Here is a 23,534-nt window from a genome sequence, read left to right on the forward strand (position 1 = left end):
TTGTCCTTTGGTTCAAGTAGATTTGGGAAGTTTTCTTTTATAATTTCTTGAAATATGACATCTAGGTTCTTTGAGTTAATCATGGCATTCGGGCAGTCCAATGACTCTTAAATTATCTCTCCTCAATTTGTTTTCCAGGTTAAGTAGTTTTTGCTGTGTAATTACCTAATTTTCTATTTTTTCAATTTTTTGATTTTGTTTTAATATTTCCTGATGTCTAATGGAGTCATTTACTTCAATTTGATCAAATCTAATTTTCATGGAGTTGTTTTCTTGGACAAGGTTTTGTACCATTTTTTCCAAGCTGGTAATTTTCTTTTCATATTTTTCTTGCATAATTATCACTCTTACTTGGCTTCCAACATGATTTTTAGCTTTTTTAAAAAGAAATATTGCATTATCTTTTCCAACAATTCTGGTTGGACTTATGTCCCAGTTGCATTTTTCTTTGAGGTTTTGCTTGTAAATATTTTTGAATCATTCCCTTCTTCTGAGTTTGTGTCCTGAATTTACTTATTTCTATAATAATGTCTTTATAGCAAGATTTTTTGTTTGTTCATTATTGCCACGTACTTCTGAATTACAGACTTTATAGGCTAAGCTCTACACACTTTTGGGAGTGATGACTGGGTAGAGCTTCTGTCTTCTTGCACCAGTCTGCTGCTTTCCCAGTTCAGGCTGGGGTCCTAGGAGCTTTCAGGGTTTCCCAAAGTGATATAATCCAAAGTGAGAATGCATGTATCTATGTATGTATATCTCTACACTTAATTGTAGCCTTCGGGGTGGTTGGAAGAAAGGAAGTGAGGGGGAAAGTACGAAGTAAAAAGTGCACAGGAGAGAACCAAAAAAAATTTACAAGGAACCAAAGAAAAGATGGACAGCTCTCAACATAATGCGTAGTATTTATTATATAGGCTTTCTTGAAATTTAAATTTATTGCTATATATTTTGAATCCTTTAAACATTCTGTTGTGCACATGACAATGCTTTTTTTCTTTCCTTATTTTATATTTAAGTTTCAATATTTAAGTTCATAATATGTTTCTTTTTCTTATTGTATATTTAAGTTTTAGTATTTAAGTCTAAAATTTTTGAAAAGTTAATGTAACAAAATATGAATGGGTATATGCAAGTATACACTTTCTAGCAAGCAAAGTAAATTTCTTTATATTCACAAAAGAAGGCTGGTACCTATAGATGCAAAAATTCTAAATAAATACATTCTTATACACATCCACATTATGGAATATCACAACACACAAAGGGAAGAAAAGAAACATTTGTTAAATGCCTACTACATGCCAGGCACCATGTTAAGTGCTTTACAAGTATTACCTCAAGGTTACGAAATAACTGTTAATTTAGTCAGCCCTATCGCAGCATTTACACTAAAAGTCAAGTCAATTATCATTTACTAAGTGCCTACCAGGTACTATATTTAAGCTTTGGGGATACAAAGAAAAACAAAATACAGTCCCTACTCTCAAGGGGCTCACAGTTCAATGGGGGAGACAATATGCAAACAACTATGTAACAGATGATATAGATAAGACAAACTGGAATTAGCTCAAGGGGAGGGTGCTAGCCATAAGGCGAATCAGGAAAGGCTTCTTGTAGAAGATAGTATTTTAGAGGGGACTTCAAGGAACACAGGGAGCCAGAAGATGAAGAAGAGAATTCTAGGTGCAGGGGACTGCTACTACAAATGCATGGAGTAGAGAAATGGAGAATAAAGGTAACTAGTTTAAGATTAAAAGCTAAGAGTTAGGCCAATTCAGAAAAGGATGCAATAGAATGTAACTTACTAATTTTTCCAATACCCTAAACAGTATCTAAATGTCTTAAAAGAGAAAACAAATACAAAAAAACTACTAATTTACTCTGCACCAAACAGAATCAGGTGCCTCTATCCAGGACAGTTTGTATTAGTAAGCCTGGCAGCCACTATCTCTATTTTTACTAAGAAAAGCAAGATATTAATAGACAACAATTTACAAGATGAGAAAATGAGGAAGTCATACATAAACCTCTAAACATTAATCAAGTAATTTTTTAAATCAGGGAACAACAGAAGTGTTGATTAATAGAGAAAGAATGTATCTATTAAAAAGAAGTCACATATACAGCTATGAAGTTTATATTGTTTATAAGATCATTAGAAAGGATCTTTCATGTGTTAAAACACACATACACATTTTTGTACAACAGTCACTTTTAATATTTAATACACTGCAAAGTCAGTTTCAGTATTTAGAAGTATTATCTTCTATGGCAAAGAGCACACCCATCCCTAATTTAGATCATTCAACAAATATTTATCAATTACTATGTGCTGAGTACCATGTTAGACCCTAGAAGAAGATGAAAAGTTTGGGCAAGACAGTTCCTGCCCTCATAGAGTTCAGGATAATAGCAAATAATAAGTAGGACCACAAATTTAGAGTTAAAAGGATCATAAAATTAGAGAATTTGTGTTATAAGTGACTAGTTCAAGTCTCCCATTTTTCAGATGAGCAAAGTAAGACACAAAGATGTTAAGTGACTTGCATAAGGTAACAGAGATAACAAAAGTGGGATTTTAATTAAGGTCCTCTGCATGCCACTGCTCTAATAAACAAAATATAGTATGTAGTATCAGAGTAATGAGATAAATAGGGTATCATAAACCACAAGATAGGCTGCATCTCCTTACTTTTAATAATTTATAAAAACATATACAATGTCTATGATATACATATATATTTAGTTATGGTTGTTATAGTTATAGATCTATTACTCTTGCTAATGCTACTCCTTAAAAGAATACTTACGACTACTTCCAAGTTCTTCAAACAGGAATTTCACTTTTTCCCACTCCGTAGAATTTTTGTTAGGAACACTCAAAGGAACAAAAGCACTATGAATAAATAAAAAAATAAAAAAATACCTTAATGTATTTAAATATATAAGGCTTAATTACAAAGTTATTAATAGAGATATCACTAATGGTTGTTTCCACCAGAAATGGATCTAAGAACCTCACAAAAGAAATCAACTAGTAGTACAGAAGGGGAGAGAAGAAAAATTTCCTCTAATAAACATCATTATGATAAAAAATTAACATACTGTCAAAACTTTTCTGCTTCAATTTATTTTACATTTATGTCAATTTGTACTGCTTTAACATTTCATACTTTTATGCAATCCCTCATATATTAAGAATACTTTTTAAATACTGGAATTATATGAACTGCCAAAGTATGAAGGAATAAGTGGTATAAATGGCATCCATTTATAGGATAGTCCCTCAATTCATACTGAAACATTCTTGGCTATATTCAAAATGCATAGGGGAAAAAAAAAGTTGTAATGCTCCAGTTAAGATTAGGAGAAAAAAAGTGATAGTTGAACTTCATTACTGCTAAGCAGTTCTAACAAATCTTACTGCCCCTTGCAGTAACTCATTAACCACAGCAAATGCTTTAAGATTTTCTCTCTCCTCAACCCCAACTCTCCCTCTAAAGTTTCCCTTCACCACATACACAAGAAACTTGGCCTCAACCATCCTGAAAGCATTTTACAATGTCTCTTATGTTATACTTATGAAAGAGATGGGGAGATAAGGGCTGAATGATAATACAGTTGGGTGGATTTGCAACTACTTGAATAAAAAGATCCAGAAAAGTCATCAGCAAGTGTAAAGTTTTTTTTTCTAATACACTATACATCAATTTTAATTTTTAAAATTATTTTTACTTAAGTTGAAGGTAGGTCTCTTGTAGATATCTTTTTGTTTGTTTGTTTGTTTTTTGGTAAGGCAATCAGAGTTAAGTGACTTGCCCAGGGTCACATAGCTAGTAAGTGTCAAGTGAGGACAGATTCTTATAGATATCTTGTAGAATGTCCTTGGTCCTGAGCTATGTCCTGAGCTATTCAACATTTTGAATCAATGACTTGAAAGCATACACACCCTTTTGTACATTTTTAGATGGCATAAAACTTGATGTAACACTAAAACTATGGATGACTGAATCCAAATCCAAAAAGATCTCAACAGACTAGAATGATGTATCACATAAATGAAATTTAAATTTAAGAAGATTAAATGTGAAGGGCGCTGATTTCTGATTTAGAAGCCTATGTGTGAAAAAAGGACTCTTCTCTTTGATCTAAAACTGCAATGTGTTTCAGGGTAATCCTGTGGTGAAGAGTGTGCAGGCTTCATGATGGCCAAACCAAAATATGTGCATCATCACTAAGGAAGATCCCTCAAGTGAAATCATTTCCCACACATAACAGAGGTTAGGAAAATGTTGGTGAATTAATGGAAAATGAAAGGAGTTATGTGTTTGATTTGTTTTCCAAATCAGGCTCCCCCCCTCAGGGTTTTTTTTTTTATTTTTTTATTTGTAGGGATGTGTTTGCTTTCCTGCCTTTTATTTTTATACCACAATTATTTCTGGATATCCCATTCCTTCCTCGCCCATGTGAGCCTTCCCTCATTACTCTCCTCCACCTCCAAAAAAGTCAGGCAAAACAAATGAAGAGAGAGCACCTATGACAACACATGCAACATTCCACATGCAGGCCCCATACCAAATTGCTACTTCTCCAGCAAAAGGAGGAAAATGTATTTTCTCATCTCTTCTCTGGAACTAAGATTAGTCATTACACAACATTCAATTTTATGAGCTTTTATTTACATCACAGTAGATACTGTGCATATTGAGTACTTCAGTCTCGTCAGTCAACAAGAAACACAATGAGATCTATTCTCTACATCTTTCAGTTAAATATTAAATGCTAAAGATATGATCCACTGCTAAATTTCAATTGTGAAAGCTTGCTTCTTCTTCCCTAACAGTCTCCTCAAAGATACCCTTAATCCTGAGATTTCTTATTATTTATATTCCCTATTACTTCTTTTTTAGGTATTAAGGCCTGCCACTTTCCCCACACCTCTAATATGTTCTCATTCTTCAAGTATTCTGTACATTCAATATATCAAAACCCTGACAATCACATTGTCTCCAGCATAAATCTTTTTTGTAAACACTAAATCAAATCTGGCTCCTATTTCTATCTTTGTGCTCTTTAGTGTCATTTCTAATTCCTCTATATGCACACTTAGAACTGTAATGTCAGGGTTCAAGTGTGGTAGTCCCATAGCTGTTGATGGACAAAACAGTTGTTAATGTGGTTTTTGCAAATCTCTTCCCTTTTTTCCTTCAGTCCTTTCATTTTCATCCTTGAATACTTTTGGGATGACCCTGCTTAGATTAATAGTGCTTAGCCTGAAGTCCAGGTAACACCAAGAGGTCTAGAAACAAATTTCAGAGGTCTGTGAACTTGAATGGAAAAAAAATTATACTTTTATTTCATTATAATTGGTTTCCTTTGTAATTGTATTTATTTTATTTTATGCACTATAAAACATTATTCTGAGAAGTGGTCCATAGACTTAAGACTGACATAAGTGTCTATGACCCAAAAAATGATTAAAATCCCTGGCCTAGACATCTTGCCAAGCTTTCTTTAAACTGGCTTTATCCTCTCTTTGCTTTATGAGGAGATAACTGATCACAATCATCTACCATTCTACTTAGCAAGATTTTATCAAGTTTATATTTTAATCCAGTATAAACCTTTGGCATATATCTCTCTCCATTTGACAAAGTCGGATTCTTGCGGATGAAGGTACCATGCTATTTTGGTCTCCTAGTGGAAATTTATTGTGTGTAAACTACACATTTTGAGCCTATCTCATTCCTTCTTGCAGAAGCATGTTTTCCCATATTTCTCCTCATGCTCAACTTTGCCCATTCTTGCACTAAAGTCACCAAGTATTAATGTGCATAGTGATTTAATTTGGGGGTCTTATCAAGTTCTTTGTAGATTTCTCTATGTGAGCTTCAATATTTGCTGACAGCACAAAAGTTACGATTATTCTTATGGTGGTCTACTTGTCAATAGTACTGCAATACTTGACCAAACATTCTATGAAGTGATGATTCTTACAACAAACTCCACCAACACCTTTCTTTGGCTCTCCAAAAACCACCTGAAGTCATTCTTCTATTTAGCTATAACTTCCTTCTGGTTTCAAGTATAGCAAAAATGTAAAAATTTATACAATTTAGCGCCTCTTGATGCTAATCTATTTTGATTTTTTAGCATCTTCAATTTGAATGTGGTAATATTTTCTGACCGTGATCCAAAACTCTGGATTACATTTTACACACAGACACAGACACACACATATACACACACATATATATGTATGTATGTATATGTATATAAATAGATAGATATATTTTTGAGGTATGTGATAATCAATGTAGAAAAATCACTCTGCCTTTCAGATTTCTGTAAAATCTCAGAAGCACTGATCATCAAAATACTCCAGAATGTATTTGAATTATTAACTAAATCAAGAATTCACACTTATAAGCACTTTAAAGATTCCTATATAGTTTGCTTTCCTCACAACTTTGTGAGCTGGGTAATGCATAATACCTTTTGTAAACCTTAAAGCGCTATACACATATAAGCTATCATATTTATTTTATAGATAAAGAAAACAGATGCAGAGAGGTTAAATGTAGTAACAAACACAATATTAGAAATAATATTCAAACTTAGATCTCAAATTTAGTACTCTCCTCAAAGCTCTCCCCAGCAACCAGATTCTCTTATTGTCCATTTGATTTAGGTGGAAAAAAGGAGAAATGGGCAAGAAGAAAATGTCCTAGGAATCAATCCTTATATTTTCACAGATAAAAATAATTACCTAGAACAGGAATCATCCATTTATTACCAACCCCTTCAAACATGCAATATTACAGACTAACACATCTTTACGAAGACAAAAAGATATTCATATTAGGGGTACAAATAAATGAGTAACAAACTTAAAACACATACAATTTAAGCGTGACATCACTGTATTACACAGAACATAGTAATAAAGACTAAGTGAATTGGGCCACTTCACTCAAGGGAGGGAGTATAGACAAGCTAAAATACTTGAAAAGTCCATTATAATGGACTAAATGAATTTTTATCAACTCCTATATTTGTGTTTATCAGGCCTACCTATGATGGGATTAATATTGAAAAATATTAATGTAAATATTAATATTAAAGTATGCTTAGATCTGCTCATCCTAGACTAGTGCATTTGCAAATGGCTCCAGTTTCCACTGTCTATATCAACTCCCACAATGTAAAACTCTTTAGAATTACTATGAATTACTCTGCAAATTTCCAAGTACAGTTGGTTAACTGGGACAAATGCTTTGCAACTCTAGTTACTGGTTTCAGAAATAATATTCAAATGACCAAGAAATAGATGAACAAGAAATAGACCAATAAATAGAATACTTAAATAACTGAACATTAGAAAACAAACTGAACAACCCATAAACTCTCAAAAGGGAAAAAAAAATAGGAAAAAAAAATCCCAGTGCATACAGACTTACATGTAATTTCTATCAAATAGTCAAAGAAAAATTAGTTCCAACATTACATGAACTTTTGGGGAAAACAGGAAACTAAAGGATACTACTAAACTCTTTACAAGATGCAATTACTATAATGACACCTACACCAGGGAAAGATAAACCAGAGAAAGGAAACTGTGAATCAGTATTCCTAATGAACACTGACACAAAATTATTCAATAAAATGCTAGCAAAACAGCCATAAAAACATCATACACTAAGATCAATATGTACTTATACCAATAATACAAGGTTGTTTCAATATAAGGAAACAAAAAGAATATCAATTGATGTCAAAAAGCCTTTGAAAAAAAGCACAAGCAAACAAAGAATAGAGAAGATTACAGAAGATAAAATAATTATATAAAAGTTAAATGTTTTAGCACAAACAAATGCAGGGAAATAATTAACTGGAGGAAAAACCTTGCAGAAAATTTCTCTGATAAAGGTCTCATTGCCAAAACAAAAGAAAATGATTCAAATTTTGAGACTAAGAGCCATTCCCCAATCGACAATGGTCAAAGGACATAAGCAGTTTTTAAAAGAAAAAAAAATCCAAGTTATCAATAGCCTTGTTAAAAAAAAATGCCACAAATCACTACCGAAATGAAAATTAAAGTAACTCTATGGTTCCATTAACACCCATAGATTGACAAAGTTGACAAAAAAGGAATCTAATAAATGTTGTATTTGTAGGAAAAGAGGTGCATTAATGCAATATGAATTATTCAGCCATTCTGGAAAGCACTTTGGAATTATGATTTAAAAAAAAAAAAAAGCACTTACTAGTTGTGCGACCCTGGGCAAGTCACTTAACCCCCAACTGCCTCACCAAAAAGAAAAAGAAAAATTACTGGGTCTTTTTCCTAGAAAAAGAAGGATCCATATGTATAAAATTACTTATACTTGTCTTTTTGTAGTGGCAAGGAACTGAAGACTAAAGAGATGCCTATCAATTGAAGAATGACTAAACAAATTATGATATATAAATGTAATGGAATACTATTGTTTTATAAAAATGATGAAAATGAGAGTTTCAGAGAAAACTGGGAAGCCTTCTATGAACTGATGCAGAGAGATATGAGAACAATTTTTTAAAATAACAACATTGTAAAAAAAGAAGTCTGAAAGACTTAAGAATTCTGATCATTGCAATCAATAAATCAACTACAATTCCAGGAAACTGCTGATGAAGGGTGTTACTTGCCTTCTGACAAAGAGGTAGACTCAAGGTGAGGAAAAAGACAGCTATTTTTGAACATAGCAAGTGTAGACATTTATTTTGCTTAACTATGTATATCTGTCACAAGGGTTTTGTTTTTTTTCTTTTCTTTTTTTCAATGAGGGGAGGTAGAAGGGAGAAAAAATAAACTTGTTAACTGACAAATTAAATATTTTTTAAAAAGAAATTGCTATCAAAATAACAATAAAATATAAAAAAGAAGTCTATCTACTAAGGTATACGGGAACTACATGAATACAATATTTCAGAAATACTCATTATAGAAATAAAGATAGATCTAAATAAACAATTGGAGATGTTAGATGCTCATAAGTAGGCTATGTCATTATTTTTTCTGTCAATATTGCCTAAATTACTTCATAATTCAGTGACATATCAAAATACCAAAGGATTATTTTAAAGAGCTAGAAAAATAATCAAATTTTTCTTGAGCCACAGAAGGTCAAGAATATTAAGAGAAATACTGAAAAAGAGTAGGAAAGAAGGGAACCTATCAGTACCCTATATCAATACCCTAAGTATTCTATAAGGCAGTAATCATTACAATGATTGGTACTACTTAAAAAAATAGTGAGGTTGATCAATGGAACAGATTAGCTACAAAACACATAGAAGCAAATGAACACAGAAGCACAGTTGGATTTCTACTACCTACTGCCATCCTTAAGCTTCACCATGCCCCAAAGCTTCATCCTGAAGCTTCACTCAAACCCTGGATTCCACATGTTGGAAGTACCCTCCCCTGCTGTAGCTGTCCCTCTGATTGGATGGCTCCTTCTGTAACCTCTATTTAAGAATGGTGCTCAGGCAAATCATGTCTCAGGCATGGGACAGAATTTCTTTCTATTTGAATTTGTATTCCCAGCACAGGACTTGGCACAAGTAAGCACTTAATGCCATTTGACAGAATGATATAGTGTCTGAAAAACCCAAAAACCTCAACTTTTGGGATAAAGATTCACTCTTCAAAAACTGCCAGGAAAACTCAAAGCAATCTGGCAGAAACTAGACAGATCAATATCTCACACTATGTAGCTAGATAAGCTTCAAATAGATATATAACATAGATATTAAAGGTAATATCATAAACCAAAGAAGCAAGTAAGAAAACATCAATGGAGAACCAAAATCAAGACCCAAGCTATAGTGAGATAGATACAATACATACAAATGTATATGTATACATATGCACATATTTCATTTTTGAAAACATCTGTGTAGTTTTTAATATCAATATCATCTGTCCAATAAATCCATCTGAATACTCTTAGTTATATCAACTGAGTGTGAGGATCAGCCTTTGTGTCTTGAAATCCCAGACCAGACTGGCAATGCTCAAGGCAGATACTGAAAGATGGGCAGTGTCATAGAAAAGAGAGCTGGATTTGAGTCAGAGGACTTGAGTTCAAACTCTAGCTTACTATTTATTATTTGACAAAATATTAACTTTTCTTAGCCTCAATTTTTTTAACTGTAAAAATAATAGAAATAGAAATAATAGAAAAAATAATAAAAAAAAAAACTGGTGTCTCCAGTTCCTTCCAGAGCTAAATCTAAGGTCCCAAGAGTCCACATTTCATCAACATGCATAGACAAGATTGGTCAGGACTCATGAGCTGTGCTCATTCCCCTTCAACCTATTTAATATCATCCTTGATCTCCTCATCATATTAACTGCTGTCACTCTCCAAAATCAAATGACATAACTCAATCCTACATATCCACATCAAAGATATGATAGGAATATTTTGGTTTTGTAATCACCTGAGCATACATAAAGGACAAAGTAAAGGTGTCAGGGAGAAGGGAAATAGGGTAGGAGCTGTATCTATTATTTCATTGGTATAAGGAACTATCAGGGGAGAAAATTTCCTTTACCAATTCAAGTTTGCACTTTTTTGCAACTTAAATTCTCACTTACCCAGAGCATTAAAAAGTTAAGTAAATTGACCAGAGACACACAGCCAATATGTGAGAGGTGGAATTTGAACCCAGATCTTCCTAGATCTAAGGGAGACTTTCTATATATACAATGTCATACTGTTTTTCCAATAAAACAAAACAATGTCTTATTTCATTTCTTAAAAATATCTATGCAGTTTTCAATTATAATGTATGAATAGCATGTTCCCAATAGGAATACCCAAAGGACTCTATTTTCCAATTTTCCTCTTTACTTTACACAGGCAGGGCTTTAGGAGCCATCCCAGAATGCAGTACCTAGAATCTATTAGTTTTAAAAAAAAAATTGCAATATTTTAAACCATATTACAAATGGAAATATTAAGATTTTCCCCTTAATTTGGTACCAAACACATATTTTTATGTCTTTGATAAGGATCTGGCAAAAAGAGATCAATCATCAATATTTTGGATTTCCTTTTGTACAATGCCCAGAATATTGACTGACAGAGCTCAACCATCTACAAATAAGTTTAGTGCTTTATTAACACAGGCATCTTCATTTTGAAGGTTCTTTCAAAAGAATGCCCAACAACGTAGTAAAATGAATTAACTAATGCTGCTCTTGCACTAATTTAATAAACTTCAATCTACTGAGCAGAGCTATTTGGCAGATCTGAAATTAACAAAAAAGTAACAATAGAGAAACTTGTGTGACGAAAGTTAACTGTCCCAAACTGTTACTGTCAGACAAATGGAAGACACAGTTTAAAAAGATGAATCACTGAATAAACATTTATTAGGCATTGAATGTACCAGACCTTACAGGGAATAAAATGAAATAACCCTGTCCTTTTAAGCAAGGTATTTACACTCTAACAAGAGTAACCATAAAAGACAGGACCTTAGACAGCACCACAAAATTATAGAATAAGAGTGAGAACAGATCACATATATAGTCCAAAATAACAAATGAATCCTTCTATAGCATCTCTAGTTAGTGCATTATCCATCCTATAATTGAATACCTCCAATGAGAAACTGTGTGATGAATTAAGACTGCTGAAGGTCTGGTTTCATTGAGGCTCTGTCTGCTACTTACTATGTTGATCTTGGGCAAGTCATTTAACTTCTTTGGGCCTCCATAACCTTGGGAAAATCACTTAACCTCTTTAAAGTTCAGTATTCTCAATTTTAAAATAAGGGGTGGCTTAAATTGCTTCCATGAACCCTTCCTGCTCTAAATCTATGATGTAATGATGTCTGGATACTAGTTACTTCATAAGATAGCATTTCTGAATAGCTCCAGTTGATCAGGAAGAACTTTCTTACACTAAAGTTTAAATCTCTCTGCTAACAGAGTATTAAGATTTGATACCACATTCCCTTAAGTTACACAGATGTGAAATTTGAGGCCCACAAAGGCAAAGTAACTTGCTCAAGGTCACACAGGAAGCCAAGAAGTACAACTGAGGTTCCCTATAAAGGTTGAGAATGTCAGCTCTTTCCACATTTGGTGGAGTGGACAGGGCACAGGACCTAGGTTCACAAACCTCATCTATAAAATTATGGAACTGGACTCAATGGCCTATAAGGTACCTTCCAGTTCTTAAAGTCTACAGTCTTGGTTTCAAATTGTCTACATTCCCCTTGGCTCTTAATTTCCTGATCTATAACCAGTCTGACTACTGTAATAACCATATATATACATATACATATATATATATACACATACAGTATCACAGATGACATATCTTGATCAAAGTTATTAATAAAAGCACTGAAAACCACAGGGTCAACAAGGTAAGAGCAATGCTACTTCCTAATAAAGACTCTTCCAGACTAACAATGATCAATTCTTCAAATCACTTGCCTAGCTATAAATCCACCTTACTATACTATCATCCTGCCTACTCACAGCAATCTTACTATATCAACAGCATTACCCTAGCTCATAGTCCATTAACCTACCAAAAAAAAAGAAACGATGTTTGTCTGGAGTAACATTTAATGGACTCATGACTAGGAAAGTCACTCAATTTCCTTCAAAGTTTCTAATCTGTAAAATCTATGTGTGTTTGGTTTGGTTTGGTTTGGTTTTGGTGGGGGCAGGGGAGGGTGGAAGAGAACTACTGGACTAGATGGCCTCTGGGGTTCCTTTCAGCTTTAGCTCTGTGACCTGTGGTACGTCCTAATGGTTAACCGAGTGTTCACAAACATTCATGTAGTAATGACTTCTAAAACAGATGCCATCAAGCCTCCAGTTGGAAGAACCCCTTTCTTTCACTTTCAGAAATTATCTGCCCACCTCCATGGTTCCTCAAAGATAATGGAAAGCAGTGTAGAAAACACATCAGGAAAGGTCTTCCAGGAAAAAAGGATGTAGTTTATTTGAGTAAGATGAAAAAGCATTTAAAGCAGCTAGGTCTTCAATTACTAGCACCTCATGTATCAGGTTTCATTCTTTTCAGTCTAATGATCATTTTCCCTAAGAAAGGAGACTGAAACAAAAATAGAAAGGATAGTTCTAGTCTCTCTACTTTCTATCATCTGTTAACATAGTTTCTTCACACCAAGCACTCAGCTTCCTCTTCACCTTTTTGTTTTTCAGAGCAAATGTAGCTTTTAAAAGTTTAAAAGTCAGGTTTTTATTTTCTTCTGGGTTTTATCAACATAGTTCTTATTTATCAGTTTTATATTCTATCTTTTAAATATCTCCTAGTAAATCTGTGCTCCATGTATATAGTATATCATATTTTCTTTAGAAGCCTCCTCCTGTTCTTGAACATCAGAATAAATTTATGATGGTGAGAATTTTATTCTTGAGATCCTCCCCTAAGTAGTTTTCTCTCTCTCTCTCTCTCTCTCTCTCTCTCTCTCTCTCTCTCTCTCTCAAATAGTCTATAGGATCATGTCTATGTCCACGAACTTTGAGATCTATAGGAGAGGTATTGTACTACAGGGAAAAGGCTACTGAAACTGGAAGTTAGAAAACTCTGGGCATAAGTCCCAACTGCAGCATTTTCAAAAACCATTCTCTGGTTACATACAAACAAGTAAACAGAAGGCATTAAAATATAACAAAAACAAAGCTAAGGAAGAAGACAGTGTCAAGTGCATCTTTATATCAGCAAGTGACCTTAACTGTAAGTGGTTTAGGTTGAATATCTAGAAGTACTTTCCAGCTACAACAATCTGATTCTATACTTTTATTAGGGAAAAAAAAATAAGGTATACATGTATGTCAAGTATTCCTCTCCTTCGTTATAGGGATTTAGAGGATGAGGATCTTGGTCAGAAGAATATCATCCAAGTGCATACTGTGCGTATTATGCTAAATGCTAGGAACAGAAAGACAAAATGAAATAATATCTACCCTCAAATAGCTTGCATTCTACTACTGGGAGGACACAACAGATAACCAAGTAAGTAGGTAAATGCAAGCTAATTTTAAGGATGGGAAGGGAGTGGAGAATGAAAGATTTCCCTAAAGAAGTGTCACTTGATTTGAAGCTTAAAGATGAAGAGTCCAATAGGTTGTAAAGTACATTCTAGAGAGGATTGGAGTGGCGGTGGAGAAAGTGGGTACTATTTCCACTTAAAGAGAGGAACAGAATGTAGCATTTGGCTGAAATATAAAATGCAGAAAGGAGAATCATGTAAGATAAGACTGTTAAAGTAAAGCAGGTGTAAATTTAAGTAAGATCATGAAAGGCTTTAAATGAAAAGCTGAGATTACTGAATTTTATCCTGAAGGCAACAAGAAAATGGGAAGGCTTTAAACAACAGAGCGATATGGTTATACCTGTGGCTTGAGAAGATTATTTTGGTAATTATGTGTAAGATAAATTGGATAAAAAAAATGCAAACCAAGAAACCATTTAGGTGACAACACTGAAGGCAATAATAGATGATGACGGCTAATGTGGTTGTATTAGAAAAAGAGGTGGATTCAAGAAGTTCTGGGGGAGATAAAATTGACGAGATTTGCTAATTTACTAAGGTAGGAAATGAGGGAGAATAAAGAGTTAATAAGAACATAGATGTATAAACCTGGGTGATTTTAAGGATGGTAACAACCTTGACATAAATAGGTTAAGTCTGGAAGACAAGTAATCAGTTAAAAAGAGGAAGGGTGATAAGATTTATTTTAAGAAAGATATCGATGGGACCCCCAGGTGGAGATATTCAATAAACAGTTGAGAATGCAGGGCTGGAGTTGTGGAAAGATCAGAAAGTCATATGCATAGAGATAATAACTGGATCTATGAAGCATGCTTATATCACCAGGGAAGGAACTGCAATATGAAAAGAAGGGAGGCCAAGTCAGAGTTTTGAGGAACATCAACATATAGGGGGTGAAAATCAAATGTTTAACCAAGGAAACTGAAAAGGAATGGTAAGATGGGTATTAAGAAAACTGGAAGAGAGTTCATCCAAGAGTACAAATCAGTCAGAAGATTCATACAGCTCAGTGAGGGTGGGGACTGAGAAAGGGCCATAGGATTGAATAGTTAAGAAACAAATGGTAACCTTGAAGAAAGCAGTTTCAGTAGAATAATGGAGGTCAGAAATCAGATTTCAATAAGTCAGAAGTAGAGGCAATGAGTATAAACAACTCTAGGATTCTGATTCTGAAAGGCAAGAAAGATAGAAGAGCATGAGGAAATGAAAAGATCAAGAAAGGTTTTGTAAGAATAGAGGAGATATAAGTGTGTTTATACATAGCAGGGAAGGACAGAGTCAAAGATAGATTGAAGATGCAAGTGATATGGCAAGGTCAAAAAGGAAAAGCTATTGAAAGCAAAAGGATAGGATGGAGGGCATAAGGAAAAGGGCTATATGTGACACAAAGGGTTAATTCTTTGCAAGAGCTGGGAACAAAAAAAGGATGGGTAAAGTGAGGAAATGTAGACTGCAAGAGGAGACAAGTCTTTCTAGGTGCATGGCAGAGGCAGAGAGAGAGACAGACACAGAGACAGAGAGAGACACAGAGAGAGAGAGAGAGACAGAGACAGAGACAGACAGAGAGACAGAGAGAGAATTCTTCAGAGAATGGAGAAGTCAGACAAAGAGTAGCTTTTTGTATGTTTATAAGAAGGGTGAAAGGAACCTGGATATATTTATAGGCAGTAAGTTAGAAATCAGTAGAAAGGGAGGAATTAAAAATGAAAGAAAATGAGAATGATCATTGGGACAAACTCCTGGAGGAGAAAGCAGAAGCTGAGATCAAGAATACAAGTAGAAGTGGTCTTGCCTAGCACAATGATAGGAGGAAGAGAAGTGTCTAAAAGTGGCAATGGAGAGAATATGCAAATTCTTCTTTCTGGCCTAGAGTGCAAGGCACATGACAAAAATAACAACTTGCATGGGAGTGAGCATCCAAAGACACTCTTCTGAAAGGGTCAGGTTTTGGTGAGCACTGAAAGAGGGAAAAAATTTAAGATTTAAGGCACAGTACAGAAAGCAAATCTTATCTTTCCAATCACTTGCTTAGTATGTTGTTCATATCCAATATCATTCTTTCTCTTCTCAATTCCTAAAGCAGTGATGAAAATTCCACAATGTCCCCAAATTCCTTAGTTTCCTGCCTAAGATTTCATAGCCCCATGTGATTCTTTCCAGATATCTTCTAATAGACTCATAGCAGCACAACCACCAATTATTCCCCCTGCTGGTAGTTCATGTAAAAATAAAAAGTCTCAATAGGTTCTTAGTCACAGTCTGTAAATGTCACACTTCTTTTCCTTCTGCCCAATCTGTTCATAAAATCCTTTTATTCTTTTCTGTCATTTGAATCTTTCTTCCTTGTCCCCTTCCTGGACCATTTCTTCCATTGTGTCTAAGAAATTTTTGCTCTTTATTATACTAGAGTACACATAGGCATTTCTCAAGTCCTTTCCTTTACTAAGAAGAACAATTTTCACAATACATAGATGATTGCCTCTGGCAATAAAGCTGGCACTATCACTAGTAGCTTTACATTTGGTAGTGAAAAAGGCTAAAAGTTCTGAAGTGGAAATAGTCTTTTTGTGGTAACCTTGAAAACATCTACAGAATTAGCAGGCATATCTAAATTAAGAGACAAGGATATGTAAAGTGATAGGGATATTTAATAGATAATACAGGGAATCACCAAAGTAACTAGAATTAGGAAGGGCTGATCTAAAAAGGCTTCACAAAATAGGTAAAATTCAATTTTTCCAGTTCCTCAACTCCTCAATTACTACTTTCCTAACTAATAAGAAACATACTAATAATGTTAAATCAAAAGCTAGGACAATAGAATTTGTAGGCAATAAAGGTTCAGACAACCAGACTATGACATATCCTTTGGTAATGACACAGTCCAAGTAGAAAGAAAATTTAATATAATCCATCTCCATAATATAATCCATAGACTGAGTGCTGGACCTTAAGTCAGAAAGAGAGACCCAAATGCCACCTCTAACAGGCATGTAGCCACGGGCAAGTCACTTCATCTTTCTAATCCTCAGTTTCCTCACCTACAAAGTGGAGAAAATAATCACATTTGGTACCTATCACACAAGACTATTGTTAGGTTTAAATGAAATAATATACATAAAATAATATATAATACATGAAATAATATGAAATAACATACACAACAGTTTATAGTGCTTTTAAAGTACCATAAAAATGTCAGTTATTAGTTGGAAACGTGACAGTAGCTTTCAAAACCAACTTTAGAAAGATAACTTTCACAATAATTCTTTCTATATATAGGTATTTACATTTTCCCATGTCTTTCAAAACAGTTAAATCTGAAATTTTTCCTTTAGTCAAAATACAGGCTGTACAACCCAATTTATTCCTCAAATTAACTTAACAGGACTCTAATAAGTACTTAAATATCAATAATCTCATTTGACCCAGCAGATAATTCTGTGGGACAAAGCATGGGTTATTATCTACTTTTTATAGAGTGGGATTTATAGAGTCATTTGATCCTCACAATAACTCTGCGAGGTAGGTGCTATTATCCCATTTTACAATTGAGAAAACTGGGGCAAACAGAGGTTAAGTGACTTAGCCATGGTCACACAGCTATTAAGTGAAAAGGGAAAGATATAAAAAGTATGGAGAAAAAACAGAAATCTATATCTTCTGATTCCAAGTGTAGCATTCTTTCCACATTATCCTGGAAAAAGCAAAGTTAAAGTGTTTCAGTAGGTGGGGGAAGGAAGTAAGGAAGGAAAGATATATGAAGCTTCAAACCTATCAACCTTGAAGGTCTTAAAGGTGTCCCCTCACATTATCATTTTAGAGACTGGACTTGGCTAGAATCAAACTCACTAACTTTACCATAAAGTCAGGTGCTGTTTTTACCAGCAGTTGTAAATCATTTATTTACAGGCAAATTATAAGAAAGCTATAACTATGTCACCTTCGATATAAGCCATATTGCTTCCAGGAAATAAGATGAATCAGTTTAAATTTAAACATGATTTGAAGTATTTTGTATGTAATAATTAGAACAATATTACTCTAGATATAACCAAACCTCAGTTAAAAAAAACAAACTACTTTTTATATTTGCAAAATGACAGAACTGCTCATTACATTTACTAATAAGATGAAAAATGTATTTATTTTTTAGTGGCATACTCTTTCCAGAAATCCAAAAAACAAAATTTGAATCAAGCAAAAATAGCATTCAACATCTTTTGAGTCAAAGTAAATCAACAAACATTTATTAAGCATTTAGTATGTGCCAGGCACTGTGCTAAGTATGATGAATAAAAAGAAAGGTAAAAACATGGTCCCCTGCCCTTAAAGAGTTCATATTCTATTAAGGAAGACTATACAAACAACTATATAAGAAGGCCTAGTGCCTACAGCACTAATACATGAAGTCACACAACCAGTATGTGCCACAGGTGGGACTGGAAATCAGCACTAGCTCCAAGATCAGCTCTCTGGCCACAATGTTAGACTGCCTCTCAAGTAACACTATCACACTAACATATTTCATTTTTTAAAAGTATCTGCATGAAAACTAAATTTTCATTATGGACTGCAGAATAAATATAGAAAACAAAACAGAACTCTATTTGCATTCTTCCCTTTTATCTTACATAGGGCCTATCTCTTCCCCTCTCATACTTTCCTCAAAGGTATTCTTGATGTATCTATATATTCTCATACAAGCTTTATAAAAATGGAAAGTGTAGTATAATGGTTAGAGAGTTGGCTATGGAATCAGGAAAACCTGAGTTCAAGTCTAAGAGATATTATGTGTCTCTGGACAAAACACTGAACCTCTTAGTACTCTAAACACTTCTCTAAGACTATAAGTTACAGAGGAAGTGTGACATACTGGTAGAGGGGGTTTTCCTCATCTGGGATTTCTCCACACCAAAGAAATCACACATTTAATCTCAATCCCCTATTCTTATATCTATAAACATAAGGATAAGAATCAAGTCAAAAAGCATTTACTAAGTACTTACTATATGCCAGGCACTGTGCTTAGCACAGGGAATACAAGTGTTGTTTGTCCTTCATTTCAAAGAGGACCAGTGATGTCACAGAGTGATGTCTTGACTCAGGCAAATTAAATTTAAGTGAAGCAGAGTTGCAAAAGTCTCTCTTCTGAAGTCCAGTGGCAAGACGAAAGTCAAGATGAGTGGCAATGGTCCCAGGATGTAGTGGATAACCTCAGTGTTGATATTTGAACAAACTCTAAGTGCTCCCAAGTGCCTACTTCAGCTACCTTCACGGCCATAGGATCCAATGGATCATGTTATTCTCCTACACCCATTCCACCCAGGGAAATCTTCACATACTTGGAGGAGACATCTCCCTAACTCACCAACAGGTTTGAAGCCTGTCAGTTACCCTCAACTTAGCCCATCTGCCAAGAGAGTTTACCAGGGTATGGCTGCTACAGATGCTACAGATTCTTGGAGCCACAGGTGAGAGTTGGGTGAACACCAAAGGTGAATTCAGCAGCCCTGAAAAAAGCTTGGCAAGCCCTCACATCAAAGGAACTAGTCCTCCTGAACACCTCATACACCCAATTTCAATGTGAATTCTGTGGCTGAAGTGTGGCTTCAGGATGAGCAGTTGCCTGGAGAAGAAGACTCTCTATATTCATGCCTTCTTGTATCATTTTGTTCTCATTTCTTCTGTTGCTGTTGTTGTTAGTCATTTTTCAGTCATGTCCAACTCTTCAGAACCCCATTTGCAGTTTTCTTGACAAAGAAAATGGAGTGGTTTGCTATTTCCTTCTCCAGCTCATTTTGCAGATGAAGAAACCAAGACAAAAAGAGTTGAGTGACCTGCCCAGGGTCACACAGCTATTAAGTATCTGAGGCTGGTTTTGAACTCAGGAAGATGAGTCCTCCTAACTTGAAGCCTGGCATTCTATGCACTGTGCCACCTAACTGCCTCTCAGCCCTCAAATCAAGAATGTCTTCCTTCACTCGTATACCCAAATCCCATCTCCTCTGAAGCCTTCCTCAGCTATTCTATTTGGCTTCTTGAGCTAGACTATAAACACATGCTTTTATCTGTCTTTTTGCTTATTTTCACACTATGTTATCACTTCTTCCTATCAGTGTACTTGCTTCTAATAACTCCTCCCTACCACACACACATACTTTCTAATGATTTATTGTCTAGAAAAAAAAAGACATTAAAACTTGTTGGAATTGCATTTAAAGGAAAAGCAAGTACTAAGTAAGGGTCTCTCTTTCAAGTAAAATCAATGCATTAATTATTTAGTTCACTAAGTTCCACATATTTGAAACTACTGGATAAGTATAATATGTTACTGTATATACACAAACTGCCTTATGTATAAATAGGAAACAAATGAATAGGCAATATGTTTCTATATACATATACACACACACACACATACACACATATACAGAGAAATGTATGTGTGTGAGAGAAACCAAGCAGAGCATTGTGTGTGGATGTGTGTGTACGCACGCATGTGTGCACACACACGCATGGGTGACCAAATGTTCTTGGTTTGACTCCACCATCATCTTCATTATGTCCCATCCAATCACAAAATGTTAAACTGGAAAGGACTATGGAGTTCATTTAATCCCAGACCCTCATGTTAAGGACAAGGAAACCAAAGCTCAAGGAGGTAGTGACTTGTACAAGGTCAAACAGTTCAATGTTTTCCCCACCATATTACTCTCCCTCCCTACTTCATTTCTTTTTTCACTTTTACTTTAATTTGCTAAGCAAAGACCGGCCATATATAAAAGTAGAGAAAATTAAGGACAATTCAAGCTAAAAAGTAAAGCAAATTTTTTCCCAATAGAATATTTAAAATGAAAGTAAGAAATCAGTGTGCTAATGAAAAGTGGGGAAAAGTGGTAAGGAAAATTTTTGAATGGCATTTATACTATACTTTGCAAACTCTAAAGTGTTTTACATACAATAACTCTTTGAGGAAAATGATTTTTTGGATCAGTCTTGGGATTTCACTGGTATAGAAAGGTCTTAGGAAATTTCCCAAACAATGCAGAAAGCAGAGTTGTCTGTAGCACTAAGAAGGTTAAGTGATTTGTCTAAGGTCACAAAGCATGTGAGAAACAGAGATGAAACCTGAACCCAGATCTTCCTGACTTTGAGGTTAGCTACCTCAGGTAAATCTCAGAAATTGTTTTACAGCCAAGGAAAAGACTCAAAGTTGTTAAGTGACTTGCCCAAGACTACACACCTACCAAATGTCAAAGGTGGCTCTGAGCCCAGCACTCCTTCCTTTTTACCAAATAACCTCTCAAATAAGCACAAAAAAATGATGAAGAATGTTAGTATTGTTCACACAAATGACAATACTTACCCAACCAAAAGAAGAAGTGCACAAATGACAGCAAATCCCAAAGTATACTTGAAGGCCGTTTTAATTTGCTAGAGATATTAAAGAAACGATGTAAGATTCAGGAGACATTTTAAGTCAAATTTTTTTCTATCATAAAATCTAAAAAGTGGTTATGTCAAAAGCATATTTAATTTCAAAATAGAACATTTTTTGTTTTCAAGGTTTAAAGATTCAATAAGTTTTTAAACTGTAACATCATCTTAAATACACTTTTGCAAACTATACCGTCTAGTCTTAAATTTTTATTGGACAATTAGGCCTTTATATGAACTATAATGCCTAGCTTCCCATCTTTCAGTGCTCTACCAGTAGGAGACTGTTTTACTAAAATCCTTAAGGTAGATTTTTCTCCACAAAGTAAGAAAAACTCACTGATTTTCTTCCTTTTCTCCCCCCCCCCTTTTGAATGAAAAATAAGAACTGAATTTAAAATAAGATGCAAAATTAAGCATTTTTGAATGAAGCTAAGTGATCATTATATTCAAAGTTTTGTCAAACACTAATAATAAAGTTAATGGCAATTAGAATATCTAAGCCTTGTAACTACAAAACAAGTTAAACCACTTAGCAACATCTACCATACAAGCCTTAATAAAAGTGTGAGTGAGAAAGCAATAAAATGCTTCTAGAAAATTTTAAGCTTTTCTTTTATAAAGCTAAGGAACTTGGACTCCACAATGAGGAAACAGCACAAAGACCACTAGTCTACTTTTTAGTTTTTCCTGACACTCAGGTTCTTTACACTTTTTGTTTGGTGGAAAGAATAATGAAGAAGGAAGAATATCATCCATATTCTCATTCTTAGGCAATTTTTCCTACGCTAAAATGTCTAAATAAAGTAGGGATACTTACAGTACATCTACTAGTATCATCTTCCTCTTTCTCTTCATAATAGAAATAGACAAATGGTATCCACAAAAACACACAGAACAATATTACAGAATATAAAGCTGTGAACAAAGAGAAAAGGCTCAATGATTTTATGGAAAAGTGTACTGATAATTTAATTGCACAGTATAATAGATTATATTAAAATGGGTGATCTATAATACAACAAATGTCTACAGCATCTCCATTATAGCATTCCCTACTCCACCATATATTTAATTTCTCTTTTTTTCCCCTCCTATGATCATACATCTAAAGCTAAAAGTATCCTAAAAGACCATTTAGTACAATCCCCTCTTTGGAGGTTAAGTTACTTGCCCAGTCACATAAGCAATGACTGTCAAAGGCAGGATTTGAACTCAGGTCTTCTGATTTTACAATAAGTTGATTTTTCCCTTCCATTTCTCCCATTCTGCCTCTGTCCTCTCTTAATCCTGACCCTATCTTCTTACCCTCTCATTGTAACTCAGTGAATTTTTTAATTATATTAGTTCCAATCATTTGAGGACCAGCAAAATGGTAAATAAACCTAAACAGTATATTGAATAAGTGTATCTATTTAAATTCATTCCATTATATGTCACAACTAATACAGAAGGTATAGATTTACCTCAGAAGCTAAGCTACATTTTAGATTCTAAAGGATAGATAATTATGTAAATACAAATGTGGAAAAAACCCTGTAAGATTTAGGGACATTATTCCTTCCTGTTTTGACTGAGATATATACATACCAAGTATCCCTAGTATAGAATAAATAGTTCCTTTTTTTTTTCTTGCTTTTTTGGTGAGGCAATGGGGGTTAAATGACTTGCCCAGGATCACACAGCTAGTTAGTGTCAAGTGTCTGAGGCTGGATTTGAATTCAGGTCCTCCTGACTCTAACACCAGAGCTCTCTCTACTGCTAGAATAAATAGTTCTAAGAAAGTTTCACAAAATCAATCATATTTACCCACTGACTTCTACGATAAAAATTAGATGCATATGCTCACATAACAAAATTAAGAGGACAACTTGCAGAATGAGAAGGGCTAGGAAAATCACCAACTCCATAACTTTGTGACTATTTCCATTAGCAAAGAGGGAAGTCAAGGAGAAAAGGAAAGGTGATATGGTCAGAACTCTGCTTCAGGAAGATCACTTTGG

General features: G+C 34.4%; 1 protein-coding gene across 1 annotated transcript in view; it reads right to left on the bottom strand.

Annotated features, from left to right (window-relative positions):
• Positions 1 to 23,534, bottom strand: part of LMBRD1 (LMBR1 domain containing 1) — a 188,310-nt gene that overhangs the window by 130,402 nt on the left and 34,374 nt on the right. Inside the window, exons 4-6 of the mRNA XM_027852980.1 lie at positions 22,352 to 22,449; positions 21,461 to 21,528; positions 2,811 to 2,896 (exon numbers count right to left, since the gene is read on the bottom strand). Coding sequence (XP_027708781.1) covers positions 2,811 to 2,896; positions 21,461 to 21,528; positions 22,352 to 22,449 — 252 coding nt within the window. The remainder of the gene's footprint in view (positions 1 to 2,810; positions 2,897 to 21,460; positions 21,529 to 22,351; positions 22,450 to 23,534) is intronic.

The sequence above is a fragment of the Vombatus ursinus genome, unplaced genomic scaffold (assembly GCF_900497805.2).
Source record: "Vombatus ursinus unplaced genomic scaffold, bare-nosed wombat genome assembly UNPS02009835.1, whole genome shotgun sequence".
Classification (NCBI taxonomy): domain Eukaryota; kingdom Metazoa; phylum Chordata; class Mammalia; order Diprotodontia; family Vombatidae; genus Vombatus; species Vombatus ursinus.